Source organism: Carcharodon carcharias, chromosome 19 (assembly GCF_017639515.1).
Source record: "Carcharodon carcharias isolate sCarCar2 chromosome 19, sCarCar2.pri, whole genome shotgun sequence".
Taxonomy (NCBI): Eukaryota; Metazoa; Chordata; class Chondrichthyes; order Lamniformes; family Lamnidae; genus Carcharodon; species Carcharodon carcharias.
Genome location: NC_054485.1, coordinates 57,848,568 through 57,868,802, shown reverse-complemented (window position 1 = coordinate 57,868,802; position 20,235 = coordinate 57,848,568). Strand labels below are relative to the sequence as shown.

General features: G+C 48.7%; 1 protein-coding gene across 5 annotated transcripts in view; it reads right to left on the bottom strand.

The window, feature by feature from the left end:
• col16a1 (collagen, type XVI, alpha 1) overlaps nucleotides 1–20,235 on the bottom strand; it is a 512,937-nt gene that overhangs the window by 117,405 nt on the left and 375,297 nt on the right. For all 5 annotated transcript variants that reach the window (XM_041212846.1, XM_041212840.1, XM_041212847.1 and 2 more), the window contains 3 exons: nucleotides 19,332–19,385; nucleotides 16,128–16,181; nucleotides 14,825–14,875 (listed from right to left, as the gene is read on the bottom strand). In XM_041212846.1, coding sequence (XP_041068780.1) covers nucleotides 14,825–14,875; nucleotides 16,128–16,181; nucleotides 19,332–19,385 — 159 coding nt within the window. The remainder of the gene's footprint in view (nucleotides 1–14,824; nucleotides 14,876–16,127; nucleotides 16,182–19,331; nucleotides 19,386–20,235) is intronic.

Here is a 20,235-nt window from a genome sequence, read left to right as displayed (position 1 = left end):
AGGAGACAGGGAGAGGGAGGAAGTTGTACTGTCAGTGATGGTTTAACAGAGAGAGAGAGGAGACAGGGAGAGGGAGGAAGCTGTACTATCAGTGATGGTTTAACACAGAGAGCGAGAGAGAGAACAGGAGACACGGAGAGGGAGGAAGCTGTACTGCTACTGATGGTTTAACAGGCGAGAGAGAGAGAGCAGAAGACAGGGAGAGGGAGGAAGCTGTACTGTCAGTGATGGTTTAACAGAGAGAGAGAGAGAGATCAGGAGACCGGGAGAGGGACGAAGCTGTACTGTCAGTGATGGTTTAACAGAGAGAGAGAGAGAGCAGGAGACAGTGAGAGGGAGGAAGCTGTACTGTCAATGATGGTTTAACAGAAAGAGAGAGGGCAGGAGACAGGGAGAGGGAGGAAGCTGTACTGTCAGTGATGGTTTAACAGAGAGAGAGAGAGCAGGAGACAGGGAGAGGGAGGAAGCTGTACTGTCAGTGATGGTTTAACAGAGAGAGAGAGAGAGCAGGAGACAGGGAGAGGGAGGAAGCTGTACTGTCAGTGATGGTTTAAGAGAGAGAGAGAGAGCAGGAGACAGGGAGAGGGAGGAAGCTTTACTGTCAGTGATGGTTTAACAGAGAGAGAGGAGACAGGGAGAGGGAGGAAGCTGTACTGCCACTGATGGTTTAACAGAGAGAGAGGGAGGGAGAGAGCAAGAGACAGGGAGAGGGAGGAAGCTGTACTGTCAGTGATGCTTTAACAGAGAGAGAGAGGAGACAGGGAGAGGGAGGATGCTGTACTTTCAGTGATGGTTTAACAGAGAGAGAGAGGAGACAGGGAGAGGGAGGAAGCTGTACTGTCAGTGATGGTTTAACAGAGAGACAGAAGAGACAGGGAGAGGGAGGAAGCTGTACTGTCAGTGATGGTTTAACAGAGAGAGAGAGGAGACAGGGAGAGGGAGGAAGCTGTACTATCAGTGATGGTTTAACACAGAGAGCGAGAGAGAGAACAGGAGACACGGAGAGGGAGGAAGCTGTACTGCTACTGATGGTTTAACAGGCGAGAGAGAGAGAGCAGAAGACAGGGAGAGGGAGGAAGCTGTACTGTCAGTGATGGTTTAACAGAGAGAGAGAGAGAGAGCAGGAGACCGGGAGAGGGACGAAGCTGTACTGTCAGTGATGGTTTAACAGAGAGAGAGAGAGAGCAGGAGACAGTGAGAGGGAGGAAGCTGTACTGTCAATGATGGTTTAACAGAAAGAGAGAGGGCAGGAGACAGGGAGAGGGAGGAAGCTGTACTGTCAGTGATGGTTTAACAGAGAGAGAGAGAGAGCAGGAGACAGGGAGAGGGAGGAAGCTGTACTGTCAGTGATGGTTTAACAGAGAGAGAGAGAGAGCAGGAGACAGGGAGAGGGAGGAAGCTATACTGCCATTGATGGTTTAACAGAGATAGAGCAGGAGACAGGGAGAGGGAGGAAGTTGTACTGTCAGTGATGATTTAACAGAGAGAGAGGGAGGGGGAGAGCAAGAGACAGGGAGAGGGAGGAAGCTGTACTGTCAGTGATGGTTTAACAGAGAGAGAGAAGAGACAGGGAGAGGGAGGAAGCTGTACTGTCAGTGATTTTTTAACAGAGAGAGAGAGGAGACAGGGAGAGGGAGGAAGCTGTCCTGTCAGTGATGGTTTAACAGAGAGACAGAAGAGACAGGGAGAGGGAGGAAGCTGTACTGTCAGTGATGGTTTAACAGAGAGAGAGAGGAGACAGGGAGAGGGAGGAAGCTGTACACTCAGTGATGGTTTAACAGAGAGAGAGAGGAGACAGGGAGAGGAAGGAAGCTGTACTATCAGTGATGGTTTAACACAGAGAGGGAGAGAGAGAACAGGAGACACGGAGAGGGAGGAAGCTGTACTGCTACTGATGGTTTAACAGGTGAGAGAGAGAGAGCAGAAGACAGGGAGAGGGAGGAAGCTGTACTGTCAGTGATGGTTTAACAGAGAGAGAGAGAGAGAGAGCAGGAGACCGGGAGAGGGACGAAGCTGTACTGTCAGTGATGGTTTAACAGAGAGAGAGAGAGAGCAGGAGACAGTGAGAGGGAGGAAGCTGTACTGTCAATGATGGTTTAACAGAAAGAGAGAGGGCAGGAGACAGGGAGAGCGAGGAAGCTGTACTGTCAGTGATGGTTTAACAGAGAGAGAGAGAGAGCAGGAGACAGGGAGAGGGAGGAAGCTGTACTGTCAGTGATGGTTTAACAGAGAGAGAGAGAGAGCAGGAGACAGGGATAGGGAGGAAGCTGTACTGTCAGTGATGGTTTAACAGAGAGAGAGAGAGCAGGAGACAGGGAGAGGGAGGAAGCTATACTGCCATTGATGGTTTAACAGAGATAGAGAGGAAGCTGTACTGTCAGTGATGATTTAACAGAGAGAGAGAGAGAGAGAGCAGGAGACAGGGAGAGTGAGGAAGATATTCTGCCATTGATGGTTTAACAGAGAGAGAGCAGGAGACAGGGAGAGGGAGGAAGCTGTACTGTCAGTGATGATTTAACAAAGAGAGAGAGAGCAGGAGACAGGGAGAGGGAGGAAGATGTACTGTCAGTGATGGTTTAACAGAGAGAGGGAGAAAGAGAACAGGAGACGGAGAGGGAGGAAGCTGTACTGCTACTGATGGTTTAACAGAGAGAGAGAGAGAGCAGGAGACAGGGAGAGGGAGGAAGCTGTAATGTCAGTGATGGTTTAACAGAGAGAGAGGGAGGGAGAGAGCAAGAGACAGGGAGAGGGAGGAAGCTGTACTGTCAGTGATGGTTTAGCAGAGAGAGAGAAGAGACAGGGAGAGGGAGGAAGCTGTACTGTCAGTGATTTTTTAACAGAGAGAGAGAGGAGACAGGGAGAGGGAGGAAGCTGTACTGTCAGTGATGGTTTAACAGAGAGACAGAAGAGACAGGGAGAGGGAGGAAGCTGTACTGTCAGTGATGGTTTAACAGAGAGAGAGAGGAGACAGGGAGAGGGAGGAAGTTGTACTGTCAGTGATGGTTTAACAGAGAGAGAGAGGAGACAGGGAGAGGGAGGAAGCTGTACTATCAGTGATGGTTTAACACAGAGAGGGAGAGAGAGAACAGGAGACACGGAGAGGGAGGAAGCTGTACTGCTTCTGATGGTTTAACAGGCGAGAGAGAGAGAGCAGAAGACAGGGAGAGGGAGGAAGCTGTACTGTCAGTGATGGTTTAACAGAGAGAGAGAGAGAGAGAGCAGGAGACCGGGAGAGGGACGAAGCTGTACTGTCAGTGATGGTTTAACAGAGAGAGAGAGAGAGCAGGAGACAGTGAGAGGGAGGAAGCTGTACTGTCAATGATGGTTTAACAGAAAGAGAGAGGGCAGGAGACAGGGAGAGGGAGGAAGCTGTACTGTCAGTGATGGTTTAACAGAGAGAGAGAGAGAGCAGGAGACAGGGAGAGGGAGGAAGCTGTACTGTCAGTGATGGTTTAACAGAGAGAGAGAGAGAGCAGGAGACAGGGATAGGGAGGAAGCTGTACTGTCAGTGATGGTTTAACAGAGAGAGAGAGAGCAGGAGACAGGGAGAGGGAGGAAGCTATACTGCCATTGATGGTTTAACAGAGATAGAGCAGGAGACAGGGAGAGGGAGGTAGCTGTACTGTCAGTGATGATTTAACAGAGAGAAAGGGAGGGAGAGAGCAAGAGACAGGGAGAGGGAGGAAGCTGTACTGTCAGTGATGGTTTAACAGAGAGAGAAGTGACAGGGAGAGGGAGGAAGCTGTACTGTCAGTGATTTTTTAACAGAGAGAGAGAGAGGAGACAGGGAGAGGGAGGAAGCTGTACTGTCAGTGATGGTTTAACAGAGAGACAGAAGAGACAAGGAGAGGGAGGAAGCTGTACTGTCAGTGATGGTTTAACAGAGAGAGAGAGGAGACAGGGAGAGGGAGGAAGTTGTACTGTCAGTGATGGTTTAACAGAGAGAGAGAGGAGACAGGGAGAGGGAGGAAGCTGTACTATCAGTGATGGTTTAACACAGAGAGCGAGAGAGAGAACAGGAGACACGGAGAGGGAGGAAGCTGTACTGCTACTGATGGTTTAACAGGCGAGAGAGAGAGAGCAGAAGACAGGGAGAGGGAGGAAGCTGTACTGTCAGTGATGGTTTAACAGAGAGAGAGAGAGAGAGCAGGAGACCGGGAGAGGGACGAAGCTGTACTGTCAGTGATGGTTTAACAGAGAGAGAGAGAGAGCAGGAGACAGTGAGAGGGAGGAAGCTGTACTGTCAATGATGGTTTAACAGAAAGAGAGAGGGCAGGAGACAGGGAGAGGGAGGAAGCTGTACTGTCAGTGATGGTTTAACAGAGAGAGAGAGGAGACAGGGAGAGGGAGGAAGCTGTACTATCAGTGATGGTTTAACACAGAGAGGGAGAGAGAGAACAGGCGACAAGGAGAGGGAGGAAGCTGTACTGCTACTGATGGTTTAACAGGCGAGAGAGAGAGAGCAGAAAACAGGGAGAGGGAGGAAGCTGCACTGTCAGTGATGGTTTAACAGAGAGAGAGAGAGAGAGCAGGAGACCGGGAGAGGGACGAAGCTGTACTGTCAGTGATGGGTTAACAGAGAGAGAGAGAGAGCAGGAGACACTGAGAGGGAGGAAGCTGTACTGTCAATGATGGTTTAACAGAAAGAGAGAGGGCAGGAGACAAGGAGAGGGAGGAAGCTGTACTGTCAGTGATGGTTTAACAGAGAGAGAGAGAGCAGGAGACAGGGATAGGGAGGAAGCTGTACTGTCAGTGATGGTTTAACAGAGAGAGAGAGAGCAGGAGACAGGGAGAGGGAGGAAGCTATACTGCCATTGATGGTTTAACAGAGATAAAGCAGGAGACAGGGAGAGGGAGGAAGTTGTACTGTCAGTGATGATTTAACAGAGAGAGGGGGAGGGGGAGAGCAAGAGACAGGGAGAGGGAGGAAGCTGTACTGTCAGTGATGGTTTAACAGAGAGAGAGAAGAGACAGGGAGAGGGAGGAAGCTGTACTGTCATTGATTTTTTAACAGAGAGAGAGAGGAGACAGGGAGAGGGAGGAAGCTGTACTGTCAGTGATGGTTTAACAGAGAGACAGAAGAGACAGGGAGAGGGAGGAAGCTGTACTGTCAGTGATGGTTTAACAGAGAGAGAGAGGAGACAGGGAGAGGGAGGAAGCTGTACTGTCAGTGATGGTTTAACAGAGAGAGAGAGGAGACAGGGAGAGGAAGGAAGCTGTACTATCAGTGATGGTTTAACACAGAGAGGGAGAGAGAGAACAGGAGACACGGAGAGGGAGGAAGCTGTACTGCTACTGATGGTTTAACAGGTGAGAGAGAGAGAGCAGAAGACAGGGAGAGGGAGGAAGCTGTACTGTCAGTGATGGTTTAACAGAGAGAGAGAGAGAGAGAGAGCAGGAGACCGGGAGAGGGACGAAGCTGTACTGTCAGTGATGGTTTAACAGAGAGAGAGAGAGAGCAGGAGACAGTGAGAGGGAGGAAGCTGTACTGTCAATGATGGTTTAACAGAAAGAGAGAGGGCAGGAGACAGGGAGAGCGAGGAAGCTGTACTGTCAGTGATGGTTTAACAGAGAGAGAGAGAGAGCAGGAGACAGGGATAGGGAGGAAGCTGTACTGTCAGTGATGGTTTAACAGAGAGAGAGAGAGCAGGAGACAGGGAGAGGGAGGAAGCTATACTGCCATTGATGGTTTAACAGAGATAGAGAGGAAGCTGTACTGTCAGTGATGATTTAACAGAGAGAGAGAGAGAGAGCAGGAGACAGGGAGAGTGAGGAAGATATTCTGCCATTGATGGTTTAACAGAGAGAGAGCAGGAGACAGGGAGAGGGAGGAAGCTGTACTGTCAGTGATGATTTAACAAAGAGAGAGAGAGCAGGAGACAGGGAGAGGGAGGAAGATGTACTGTCAGTGATGGTTTAACAGAGAGAGGGAGAAAGAGAACAGGAGACGGAGAGGGAGGAAGCGGTACTGCTACTGATGGTTTAACAGAGAGAGAGAGAGAGCAGGAGACAGGGAGAGGGAGGAAGCTGTAATTTCAGTGATGGTTTAACAGAGAGAGAGGGAGGGAGAGAGCAAGAGACAGGGAGAGGGAGGAAGCTGTACTGTCAGTGATGGTTTAGCAGAGAGAGAGAAGAGACAGGGAGAGGGAGGAAGCTGTACTGTCAGTGATTTTTTAACAGAGAGAGAGAGGAGACAGGGAGAGGGAGGAAGCTGTACTGTCAGTGATGGTTTAACAGAGAGACAGAAGAGACAGGGAGAGGGAGGAAGCTGTACTGTCAGTGATGGTTTAACAGAGAGAGAGAGGAGACAGGGAGAGGGAGGAAGTTGTACTGTCAGTGATGGTTTAACAGAGAGAGAGAGGAGACAGGGAGAGGGAGGAAGCTGTACTATCAGTGATGGTTTAACACAGAGAGGGAGAGAGAGAACAGGAGACACGGAGAGGGAGGAAGCTGTACTGCTACTGATGGTTTAACAGGCAAGAGAGAGAGAGCAGAAGACAGGGACAGGGAGGAAGCTGTACTGTCAGTGATAGTTTAACAGAGAGAGGGAGAGAGAGAACAGGAGACGGAGAGGGAGGAAGCTGTACTGCTACTGATGGTTTAACAGAGAGAGAGAGAGAGCAGGAGACAGGGAGAGGGAGGAAGCTGTAATTTCAGTGATGGTTTAAAGAGAGAGAGGGAGGGAGAGAGCAAGAGACAGGGAGAGGGAGGAAGCTGTACTGTCAGTGATGGTTTAACAGAGAGAGAGAAGAGACAGGGAGAGGGAGGAAGCTGTACTGTCAGTGATTTTTTAACAGAGAGAGAGAGGAGACAGGGAGTGGGAGGAAGCTGTATTGTCAGTGATGGTTTAACAGAGAGACAGAAGAGACAGGGAGAGGGAGGAAGCTGTACTGTCAGTGATGGTTTAACAGAGAGAGAGAGGAGACAGGGAGAGGGAGGAAGTTGTACTGTCAGTGATGGTTTAACAGAGAGAGAGAGGAGACAGGGAGAGGGAGGAAGCTGTACTATCAGTGATGGTTTAACACAGAGAGCGAGAGTGAGAACAGGAGACACGGAGAGGGAGGAAGCTGTACTGCTACTGATGGTTTAACAGGCGAGAGAGAGAGAGCAGAAGACAGGGAGAGGGAGGAAGCTGTACTGTCAGTGATGGTTTAACAGAGAGAGAGAGAGAGAGCAGGAGACCGGGAGAGGGACGAAGCTGTACTGTCAGTGATGGTTTAACAGAGAGAGAGAGAGAGCAGGAGACAGTGAGAGGGAGGAAGCTGTACTGTCAATGATGGTTTAACAGAAAGAGAGAGGGCAGGAGACAGGGAGAGGGAGGAAGCTGTACTGTCAGTGATGGTTTAACAGAGAGAGAGAGAGAGCAGGAGACAGGGAGAGGGAGGAAGCTGTACTGTCAGTGATGGTTTAACAGAGAGAGAGAGAGAGCAGGAGACAGGGATAGGGAGGAAGCTGTACTGTCAGTGATGGTTTAAGAGAGAGAGAGAGAGCAGGAGACAGGGAGAGGGAGGAAGCTATACTGCCATTGATGGTTTAACAGAGATAGAGCAGGAGACAGGGAGAGGGAGGAAGCTGTACTGTCAGTGATGATTTAACAGAGAGAGAGGGAGGGAGAGAGCACGAGACAGGGAGAGGGAGGAAGCTGTACTGTCAGTGATGGTTTAACAGAGAGAGAGAAGAGACAGGGAGAGGGAGGAAGCTGTACTATCAGTGATTTTTTAACAGAGAGAGAGAGGAGACAGGGAGAGGGAGGAAGCTGTACTGTCAGTGATGGTTTAACAGAGAGACAGAAGAGACAGGGAGAGGGAGGAAGCTGTACTGTCAGTGATGGTTTAACAGAGAGAGAGAGGAGACAGGGAGAGGGAGGAAGCTGTACTATCAGTGATGGTTTAACACAGAGAGCGAGAGAGAGAACAGGAGACACGGAGAGGGAGGAAGCTGTACTGCTACTGATGGTTTAACAGGCGAGAGAGAGAGAGCAGAAGACAGGGAGAGGGAGGAAGCTGTACTGTCAGTGATGGTTTAACAGAGAGAGAGAGAGAGAGCAGGAGACCGGGAGAGGGACGAAGCTGTACTGTCAGTGATGGTTTAACAGAGAGAGAGAGAGAGCAGGAGACAGGGAGAGGGAGGAAGCTGTACTGTCAATGATGGTTTAACAGAAAGAGAGAGGGCAGGAGACAGGGAGAGGGAGGAAGCTGTACTGTCAGTGATGGTTTAACAGAGAGAGAGAGAGAGCAGGAGACAGGGAGAGGGAGGAAGCTGTACTGTCAGTGATGGTTTAACAGAGAGAGAGAGAGAGCAGGAGACAGGGAGAGGGAGGAAGCTATACTGCCATTGATGGTTTAACAGAGATAGAGCAGGAGACAGGGAGAGGGAGGAAGTTGTACTGTCAGTGATGATTTAACAGAGAGAGAGGGAGGGAGAGAGCAAGAGACAGGGAGAGGGAGGAAGCTGTACTGTCAGTGATGGTTTAACAGAGAGAGAGAAGAGACAGGGAGAGGGAGGAAGCTGTACTGTCAGTGATTTTTTAACAGAGAGAGAGAGGAGACAGGGAGAGGGAGGAAGCTGTCCTGTCAGTGATGGTTTAACAGAGAGACAGAAGAGACAGGGAGAGGGAGGAAGCTGTACTGTCAGTGATGGTTTAACAGAGAGAGAGAGGAGACAGGGAGAGGGAGGAAGCTGTACTCTCAGTGATGGTTTAACAGAGAGAGAGAGGAGACAGGGAGAGGAAGGAAGCTGTACTATCAGTGATGGTTTAACACAGAGAGGGAGAGAGAGAACAGGAGACACGGAGAGGGAGGAAGCTGTACTGCTACTGATGGTTTAACAGGTGAGAGAGAGAGAGCAGAAGACAGGGAGAGGGAGGAAGCTGTACTGTCAGTGATGGTTTAACAGAGAGAGAGAGAGAGAGAGCAGGAGACCGGGAGAGGGACGAAGCTGTACTGTCAGTGATGGTTTAACAGAGAGAGAGAGAGAGCAGGAGACAGTGAGAGGGAGGAAGCTGTACTGTCAATGATGGTTTAACAGAAAGAGAGAGGGCAGGAGACAGGGAGAGCGAGGAAGCTGTACTGTCAGTGATGGTTTAACAGAGAGAGAGAGAGAGCAGGAGACAGGGAGAGGGAGGAAGCTGTACTGTCAGTGATGGTTTAACAGAGAGAGAGAGAGAGCAGGAGACAGGGATAGGGAGGAAGCTGTACTGTCAGTGATGGTTTAACAGAGAGAGAGAGAGCAGGAGACAGGGAGAGGGAGGAAGCTATACTGCCATTGATGGTTTAACAGAGATAGAGAGGAAGCTGTACTGTCAGTGATGATTTAACAGAGAGAGAGAGAGAGAGAGCAGGAGACAGGGAGAGTGAGGAAGATATTCTGCCATTGATGGTTTAACAGAGAGAGAGCAGGAGACAGGGAGAGGGAGGAAGCTGTACTGTCAGTGATGATTTAACAAAGAGAGAGAGAGCAGGAGACAGGGAGAGGGAGGAAGATGTACTGTCAGTGATGGTTTAACAGAGAGAGGGAGAAAGAGAACAGGAGACGGAGAGGGAGGAAGCTGTACTGCTACTGATGGTTTAACAGAGAGAGAGAGAGAGCAGGAGACAGGGAGAGGGAGGAAGCTGTAATTTCAGTGATGGTTTAACAGAGAGAGAGGGAGGGAGAGAGCAAGAGACAGGGAGAGGGAGGAAGCTGTACTGTCAGTGATGGTTTAGCAGAGAGAGAGAAGAGACAGGGAGAGGGAGGAAGCTGTACTGTCAGTGATTTTTTAACAGAGAGAGAGAGGAGACAGGGAGAGGGAGGAAGCTGTACTGTCAGTGATGGTTTAACAGAGAGACAGAAGAGACAGGGAGAGGGAGGAAGCTGTACTGTCAGTGATGGTTTAACAGAGAGAGAGAGAGAGCAGGAGACAGTGAGAGGGAGGAAGCTGTACTGTCAATGATGGTTTAACAGAAAGAGAGAGGGCAGGAGACAGGGAGAGGGAGGAAGCTGTACTGTCAGTGATGGTTTAACAGAGAGAGAGAGAGAGCAGGAGACAGGGAGAGGGAGGAAGCTGTACTGTCAGTGATGGTTTAACAGAGAGAGAGAGAGAGCAGGAGACAGGGATAGGGAGGAAGCTGTACTGTCAGTGATGGTTTAACAGAGAGAGAGAGAGCAGGAGACAGGGAGAGGGAGGAAGCTATACTGCCATTGATGGTTTAACAGAGATAGAGCAGGAGACAGGGAGAGGGAGGTAGCTGTACTGTCAGTGATGATTTAACAGAGAGAAAGGGAGGGAGAGAGCAAGAGACAGGGAGAGGGAGGAAGCTGTACTGTCAGTGATGGTTTAACAGAGAGAGAGAAGTGACAGGGAGAGGGAGGAAGCTGTACTGTCAGTGATTTTTTAACAGAGAGAGAGAGAGGAGACAGGGAGAGGGAGGAAGCTGTACTGTCAGTGATGGTTTAACAGAGAGAGAGAGGAGACAGGGAGAGGGAGGAAGCTGTACTATCAGTGATGGTTTAACACAGAGAGGGAGAGAGAGAACAGGCGACAAGGAGAGGGAGGAAGCTGTACTGCTACTGATGGTTTAACAGGCGAGAGAGAGAGAGCAGAAAACAGGGAGAGGGAGGAAGCTGCACTGTCAGTGATGGTTTAACAGAGAGAGAGAGAGAGAGCAGGAGACCGGGAGAGGGACGAAGCTGTACTGTCAGTGATGGGTTAACAGAGAGAGAGAGAGAGCAGGAGACACTGAGAGGGAGGAAGCTGTACTGTCAATGATGGTTTAACAGAAAGAGAGAGGGCAGGAGACAGGGAGAGGGAGGAAGCTGTACTGTCAGTGATGGTTTAACAGAGAGAGAGAGAGAGCAGGAGACAGGGAGAGGGAGGAAGCTGTACTGTCAGTCATGGTTTAACAGAGAGAGAGAGAGAGCAGGAGACAGGGATAGGGAGGAAGCTGTACTGTCAGTGATGGTTTAACAGAGAGAGAGAGAGCAGGAGACAGGGAGAGGGAGGAAGCTATACTGCCATTGATGGTTTAACAGAGATAAAGCAGGAGACAGGGAGAGGGAGGAAGTTGTACTGTCAGTGATGATTTAACAGAGAGAGAGGGAGGGGGAGAGCAAGAGACAGGGAGAGGGAGGAAGCTGTACTGTCAGTGATGGTTTAACAGAGAGAGGGAAGAGACAGGGAGAGGGAGGAAGCTGTACTGTCATTGATTTTTTAACAGAGAGAGAGAGGAGACAGGGAGAGGGAGGAAGCTGTACTGTCAGTGATGGTTTAACAGAGAGACAGAAGAGACAGGGAGAGGGAGGAAGCTGTACTGTCAGTGATGGTTTAACAGAGAGAGAGAGGAGACAGGGAGAGGGAGGAAGCTGTACTGTCAGTGATGGTTTAACAGAGAGAGAGAGGAGACAGGGAGAGGAAGGAAGCTGTACTATCAGTGATGGTTTAACACAGAGAGGGAGAGAGAGAACAGGAGACACGGAGAGGGAGGAAGCTGTACTGCTACTGATGGTTTAACAGGTGAGAGAGAGAGAGCAGAAGACAGGGAGAGGGAGGAAGCTGTACTGTCAGTGATGGTTTAACAGAGAGAGAGAGAGAGAGAGAGCAGGAGACCGGGAGAGGGACGAAGCTGTACTGTCAGTGATGGTTTAACAGAGAGAGAGAGAGCAGGAGACAGTGAGAGGGAGGAAGCTGTACTGTCAATGATGGTTTAACAGAAAGAGAGAGGGCAGGAGACAGGGAGAGCGAGGAAGCTGTACTGTCAGTGATGGTTTAACAGAGAGAGAGAGAGAGCAGGAGACAGGGATAGGGAGGAAGCTGTACTGTCAGTGATGGTTTAACAGAGAGAGAGAGAGAGCAGGAGACAGGGAGAGGGAGGAAGCTATACTGCCATTGATGGTTTAACAGAGATAGAGAGGAAGCTGTACTGTCAGTGATGATTTAACAGAGAGAGAGAGAGAGAGCAGGAGACAGGGAGAGTGAGGAAGATATTCTGCCATTGATGGTTTAACAGAGAGAGAGCAGGAGACAGGGAGAGGGAGGAAGCTGTACTGTCAGTGATGATTTAACAAAGAGAGAGAGAGCAGGGGACAGGGAGAGGGAGGAAGATGTACTGTCAGTGATGGTTTAACAGAGAGAGGGAGAAAGAGAACAGGAGACGGAGAGGGAGGAAGCTGTACTGCTACTGATGGTTTAACAGAGAGAGAGAGAGAGCAGGAGACAGGGAGAGGGAGGAAGCTGTAATTTCAGTGATGGTTTAACAGAGAGAGAGGGAGGGAGAGAGCAAGAGACAGGGAGAGGGAGGAAGCTGTACTGTCAGTGATGGTTTAGCAGAGAGAGAGAAGAGACAGGGAGAGGGAGGAAGCTGTACTCTCAGTGATTTTTTAACAGAGAGAGAGAGGAGACAGGGAGAGGGAGGAAGCTGTACTGTCAGTGATGGTTTAACAGAGAGACAGAAGAGACAGGGAGAGGGAGGAAGCTGTACTGTCAGTGATGGTTTAACAGAGAGAGAGAGGAGACAGGGAGAGGGAGGAAGTTGTACTGTCAGTGATGGTTTAACAGAGAGAGAGAGGAGACAGGGAGAGGGAGGAAGCTGTACTGTCAGTGATGGTTTAACAGAGAGAGAGAGAGAGCAGGAGACAGGGATAGGGAGGAAGCTGTACTGTCAGTGATGGTTTAACAGAGAGAGAGAGAGCAGGAGACAGGGAGAGGGAGGAAGCTATACTGCCATTGATGGTTTAACAGAGATAGAGAGGAAGCTGTACTGTCAGTGATGATTTAACAGAGAGAGAGAGAGAGAGCAGGAGACAGGGAGAGTGAGGAAGATATTCTGCCATTGATGGTTTAACAGAGAGAGAGCAGGAGACAGGGAGAGGGAGGAAGCTGTACTGTCAGTGATGATTTAACAAAGAGAGAGAGAGCAGGAGACAGGGAGAGGGAGGAAGCTGTACTGTCAGTGATGGTTTAACAGAGAGAGGGAGAGAGAGAACAGGAGACAGGGAGAGGGAGGAAGCTGTACTGCTACTGATGGTTTAACAGAGAGAGAGAGCAGGAGACAGGGAGAGGCAGGAAGCTGTACTTTCAGTGATGGTTTAACAGAGAGAGAGGGAGGGAGAGAGCAAGAGACAGGGAGAGGGAGGAAGCTGTACTGTCAGTGATGGTTTAAGAGAGAGAGAGAGGAGACAGGGAGAGGGAGGAAGCTGTACTGTCAGTGATTTTTTAACAGAGAGAGAGAGGAGACAGGGAGAGGGAGGAAGCTGTACTGTCAGTGATGGTTTAACAGAGAGACAGAAGAGACAGGGAGAGGGAGGAAGCTGTACTGTCAGTGATGGTTTAACAGAGAGAGAGAGGAGACAGGGAGAGGGAGGAAGTTGTACTGTCAGTGATGGTTTAACAGAGAGAGAGAGGAGACAGGGAGAGGGAGGAAGCTGTACTATCAGTGATGGTTTAACACAGAGAGGGAGAGAGAGAACAGGAGACACGGAGAGGGAGGAAGCTGTACTGCTTCTGATGGTTTAACAGGCGAGAGAGAGAGAGCAGAAGACAGGGAGAGGGAGGAAGCTTTACTGTCAGTGATGGTTTAACAGAGAGAGAGAGAGAGAGCAGGAGACCGGGAGAGGGACGAAGCTGTACTGTCAGTGATGGTTTAACAGAGAGAGAGAGAGAGAGCAGGAGACAGTGAGAGGGAGGAAGCTGTACTGTCAATGATGGTTTAACAGAAAGAGAGAGGGCAGGAGACAGGGAGAGGGAGGAAGCTGTACTGTCAGTGATGGTTTAACAGAGAGAGAGAGAGAGCAGGAGACAGGGAGAGGGAGGAAGCTGTACTGTCAGTGATGGTTTAACAGAGAGAGAGAGAGAGCAGGAGACAGGGATAGGGAGGAAGCTGTACTGTCAGTGATGGTTTAACAGAGAGAGAGAGAGCAGGAGACAGGGAGAGGGAGGAAGCTATACTGCCATTGATGGTTTAACAGAGATAGAGCAGGAGACAGGGAGAGGGAGGAAGCTGTACTGTCAGTGATGATTTAACAGAGAGAGAGGGAGAGAGAGAGCAAGAGACAGGGAGAGGGAGGAAGCTGTACTGTCAGTGATGGTTTAACAGAGAGAGAGAAGAGACAGGGAGAGGGAGGAAGCTGTACTGTCAGTGATTTTTTAACAGAGAGAGAGCAGAAGACAGGGAGAGGGAGGAAGCTGTACTGCCAGTGATGGTTTAACAGAGAGAGAGAGAGAGAGCAGGAGACCGGGAGAGGGACGAAGCTGTACTGTCAGTGATGGTTTAACAGAGAGAGAGAGAGAGCAGGAGACAGTGAGAGGGAGGAAGCTGTACTGTCAATGATGGTTTAACAGAAAGAGAGAGGGCAGGAGACAGGGAGAGGGAGGAAGCTGTACTGTCAGTGATGGTTTAACAGAGAGAGAGAGAGAGCAGGAGACAGGGATAGGGAGGAAGCTGTACTGTCAGTGATGGTTTAACAGAGAGAGAGAGAGAGCAGGAGACAGGGAGAGGGAGGAAGCTATACTGCCATTGATGGTTTAACAGAGATAGAGCAGGAGACAGGGAGAGGGAGGAAGCTGTACTGTCAGTGATGATTTAACAGAGAGAGAGAGAGAGAGAGAGCAGGAGACAGGGAGAGTGAGGAAGCTATTCTGCCATTGATGGTTTAACAGATAGAGAGCAGGAGACAGGGAGAGGGAGGAAGCTGTACTGTCAGTGATGATTTAACAGAGAGAGATAGAGCAGGAGACAGGGAGAGGGAAGAAGCTGTACTGTCAGTGATGGTTTAATAGAGAGAGGGAGAGGGAGGGAGGGGGCTGTCCTGTAACTGATCGTACTACACATGATCACTTCTTCTAACTCACCACGCCTGGTGGTCCTGCAGGTCCAGGAGCTCCTGGAATCCCAGCTGCCCCCTGATATTGAGAAAAATTCAGTTAAACACAGGAGAGCAATGGTTAGAAATTAGTCTGAGCTCCTTCATAGACCCAGGTCCCATGTCATACAGACAGGCACAAGGTACCAAGCTAAGCAATACACTGAATAGTTATTCCAGAGTGCATGATCACGCACAGTCCCAAACACCTTAGGTCTGGGGAGGGGTCAAATTTCTGAAACTCACTGGAGAGTCCTGGTTTGTTTTGAGCCCAGTTACTGTTGAGATAAGTGTGAGGGGTGGTGGGGTGGGGCAACTGAGAGTGATTATTCTGCCTATGTGCCCCCCGCCCCTCCCCATCAAGTGGGCATTTTGGAGCAGTTGCTGGGCTTCCCTTTAAATGTTTATTACTGTTGTGACCTGGAATGCAGAGATCGAAAGGGCGGTGGAAACAGGTTTGATAATAACTTTCCAAAAGGAAATGGCTAAATACTTGAAAAAGGAACATGTGCATGGCTCTGGACAATGAGTAGGAGAGCAGGACTTCAACGAGCCAGAATAGGCATCATAGGCCAAATGGCCTCTTTTACTGTGAGTGGTGGTTCTATGATGCTTGTCCAAACTGGGAACTATCTAAAGAGCTGACCGTGTATTGGACTGAGAAGGGCACTCCAACAGTGATTGTGTCTGCAGACATGATGGCTCTTTTTGAAGTGATGACAGATCACCTCTTTGGGCCCTGGAGACTCTCAGTGTTCTGCTCTATAAGGCTCCACCTCAGCTCAGGCCAGGCCAGCTGTTCCTGATGTCTCCTCATTGGTCAAGAAGCCTGCCCTATCCAACTGTTCCTGATGTCTCCATGTAGGCCGAGAAGCCTGCCCTATCCAACTGTTCCTGATATCTCCTTGTAGGCCGAGAAGCCTGCCCTATCCAGCTGTTCCTGTTGTCTCCTTGTAGGCCGAGAAGCCTGCCCTATCCAGCTGTTCCTGATGTCTCCTTGTAGGCCGAGAAGCCTGGAAATTACACCAGCCCCCGGTTTTGTCTTTGCAGCCAGGAATCTTTCACACCTGTGATAGTGGAACTGATCCTGAAGAAGATCAGAGTCAATGTGCGTGTATTTTGAGGGTTTCATAATTCACTGTAACGCGGCCGGAGTTCTCCAGTCTCCTGGGGAATCGCCATAGAAACACGATACATGTCCCAAGACACAGCAGGGACACTGGGAGTCTCCTCATGGACATTCTGATTCCTGACTAAAACATTCCACTGAGCTGCTTATTAATAATACTCACAACATGGCCAGGAGATCCCGGAGGTCCCAAAGGTCCTGGTGGGCCAGGCTCACCCTGCAAGCAAACAGAAGCCCACACATTCATTCATCTGTCTTCTGGATCGAAGTCAGTTTTCATGCATCATTGTGAGGACAGGCACAGAGCACCAGCTGTGTCACAAGCACTCTTGCCTTGTTTGAGTTAGTTGGTGTCCTTTCAACCAATCGTGTTACAAGAAAAATTTTATGTAGTCGGGAAACATTTGGGGGACAGTGATCATTGTGTCATAAGGTTTAGGTTGGCAATGGGAAAGGGCAAGGAGCAATCAGGAGTAAGAATAATTAGCTGGGGGAAAGCCAACTTCAATGGGATGAGATGGGATCTGGCCCAGATAAAGTGGAATCAAAGTTTGGCAGCCAAAATGGTAACTGAACTTTAAAGTCTTTAAAGAAGAGATAATTCAGGCACAGTCAAGGTATATTCCCAAGAAGGGGAAAGGTAGGGCCAATACATCCATGGATGAGCTCCCTGGATGACGAAAGAGAGATTAAAAGGATGGAAAAAAAAATAACTATGATAGATGCCAGGTGGGTAATACAACTGAGAAGGAGGCTGAATATAGTAAGTTCAGGGGGGGAGTGAAAAAGCAAATAAGAGAAGCAAAGAGAGAGTATGAGAAGAAACTGGTAGCTAACATAAAAGAAAATCCCAAAGCCTTCTATTGGCATATAGAAGGGTGGTAAAAGGAGGAGGGAGACCAAAATGGGGATTTTAGACATGGAGGCAGGGGGTGTGGCTGGGGTACTAAATGAATAATTTGCATCTGTCTTTACCAAGGAAGATGTTGTTACACAGATCATGGTGAAAGAGGAGGTAATTCAGATACTAGAAGGATTTAAAATTGATAAGGAGATGGTATTGGACAGACTGTCTGCACCTAAAGTTGATAAGGTACCAGGATGGGATAAGATGCACCCAAGGATACTAGATAGTGAGAGTGAAGTGAGAGTAGAAATTGCAGAGGCACTGGCCATTATTTTTCAGTCCTCCTTAGACTCAGGGGTGGTGCAGGAGGACTGGAGAATTGCAAATGTTATACTCTTGCTCATAACAAGGCTAAAGGATAAGGCCAGCAACTACAGGCCAATCAGCTTAACTTCAATGGTGGGGAAGGTTCTAGAAAAGATAATTTGAGACAATTAATAGTCACTTGGACAAATTCAGCTTAATTAAAGAAAGCCTATATATATTTAAAGGCAAATTATATTTAACTAACTTGCTGCAGCTTTTTGAAGAGGTAACAGAGAGGGTTGATGAGGGTAATGCTGTTGATGTGGTGTACAATGACTTCTAAAAGGTATTCAATACAGTGCCACACAACAGACTTGTGAGCAGTTATAGCTCATGGAATAAAAGGAACAGTAGCAATACAGATACAAAATTGGCTAAGTGACAGGAAACAAAGAACTGGGATTAATGGATGTTTTTCAGATTGGAGGAGGGTTTGTAGAGGAGCTCCCCAGGGGTCGATGTTGGGACCCTTGCTCTTCGTGATATATATTAATAATGTAGGCCTTGGTGTACAAGATCACAGTTTCAAAATTTGAAGATGATTCAGAACTTGGAAGTACTGTGAACTGTGAGGTGGATGGTGTAGAACTACAAGATGATACATACAGGTTGATGGAATGGGTGGATAAGTGGTCGATGACATTGAATGCAGAGAAGCGTGACGAGCACAGGTTTATAGATAATTGGCAAAAGAAGCAATGGCAACAAGAGGAAAAACATCTACAGGCAATGAGTAATTAGGGTCTGGAACACACTGTCTGAGAGTGTGGTGGAGGTAACTCTTTCGAGTACAAACCCGTTTCCATCTGTTTCAGATGAAGTTACATTGTTTCTTGTTTGCCATTGTGAGATTTGAACTCTTGATACTCTTTTTTTTGAGTAAACATGTTTCCATCTGTTTCAGATGAAGTTACATTGTTTCATAGTTTGCCATTGTGAGATTTGAACTCTTGATACTCTTTTTGAGTAAACCTGTTTCCATCTGTTTCAGATGAAGTTACATTGTTTCATAGTTTTGCCATTGTGAGATTTGAACTCTTGATTTCAGATGAAGTTACATTGTTTCATAGTTTTGCCATTGTGAGATTTGAACTCTTGATCTTGGGGTTACAAACCCAGTACCATAACCACTTGGCTATTTAGGCCAAGCAAGTGTCACTCCAATGTAACTCTTTTGAGTACAAACCCGTTTCCATCTGTTTCAGATGAAGTTACATTGTTTCATAGTTTGCCATTGTGAGATTTGAACTCTTGATCTTGGGGTTACAAACCCAGTACCATAACCACTTGGCTATTTAGGCCAAGCAGTGTGGTGGAGGTAGGCTCAGTGGAGGCATTCATGAGGGAATTGAATAACTATCTGAACAGGAAGAATGTACAGAGCTATGGAGAGAAGGCAGGAGAATGGCACTGGGTGAATTGCTCCTTCAGTGAGTCAGCACAGTGAAGGACATGACCTCCCTGAACAGTAAAATCATAAAATATTAAACCCCAAAACCACAGACATGTCCTTGAACTGTAAATTATAAATAGCAAAACCTCAACACAACATACAGGTGTGAGCTATACAGGTATGAAGGGGCTAACTGTAACATCACAGAAAGGTCAGTCAATTCCAGCTCATTTTGAGATTGGAAGAAAACATTATCACAAACAATGGTACAGGACAACAGCCACTGTAAGAAATTGAGAATGCTATTGTCATAAACAAATGGCCCTGGACACTGGCCACTATCCCCTGCCAGGAAGGGAAGGGGCATTCGCACATCCGCCAATCCTGGAGCCAGGCACCCCCTACTTGACCACCCTCTCTTTCTTTAGAGGAGACAAGAAGTGCCATGAATACAGTGAAGTTTCTAACTCAGCTTTCAGTGGAGCCAGTCAGAGCAGCAGGCGTACTCCCTGGAACCTCTATATATGAGGTGCATTCCTGGGGCTTCCTGCGCACAAGGACACACTTCTGGGGATCCCCTAAGGACAGACACAGACACTCTCTCGAGGCACACTGTTTCTCCTGAAGTCAGTGTGGGAGTTATCGCCACTGTTTACTGCACTCAGACACAGGACTTGAATAAAAAGGACCATACTGTTCGGTTCGTGGGTGTGTGGCCTTGGAAAGGCATGGAAAACTCAGTTTCAAAACTACAAACTTGCCTCAAAACCTGGCCGGCCTGCACTTCCAGGTGGTCCTGCTGTTCCTGGTTCACCCTGTAACAGAGAGTGCAGATACCAACATCAAATATATCCATTACTGTACAGAGCATGTGGCATCAACACACGTATACAAGGATGAGGGTATACACTTCGTGCACACATCTGCATACACACAAATCCACAAACATACGACACACACACACACAAACATACACTAACATGGACTCACTAGAACACATATAAAGATTCATACATTGACACACACACTAAAACGTGCACACACAAATACACACTCACAGCACACAAAGATTCACACATTGACACACACTCATACTGGAATACACATACAGACAAGTACACTGACATAAACTCAGAAACACGCACATAGGGCAGAGGTTAACAGGCGGTGAGGTTTCCTGGCCCGCAACTAAAACAGTCGGTGGGAATGCATTCTCGAGGAATGTTAATTGGTTGGAGATGGGAAATTCACCTCTCACTCAGGAGGAAATCCCGCCTCAGAGAGCTACCGTCCAATCAGATTAGTTGGGACTACAAGCAGCCACTGGTCCAGGATGGAGGGAAGTGTGAGTCTTCCCTGCGTAGCAGGAACAGAGGGATGAGGGGTGAGGATGTTGACGGAGATGCTGGGGTGTTGTGAAGGAGTACCTGGGGGGGCAAGAGACCTTAGGTGGGGGGCCCCAAATGGGAAAGGCGGCCCCACCTCCTTCCCCCTCCCGAGGTCTGAGCAGGCTACCTTACCAGGCAACCCTCAATCCAATCCCCTGAATTCCTCTCGCTAGCATCAAAATTGAAGCTGGGCAGGTGTTGGCCCTAAAGTGGCCATTAATTGGCTATTAAAGGGTCTTAATTGGGATGAAGGCGTGGGGGGAGGGGTAATGAGAGA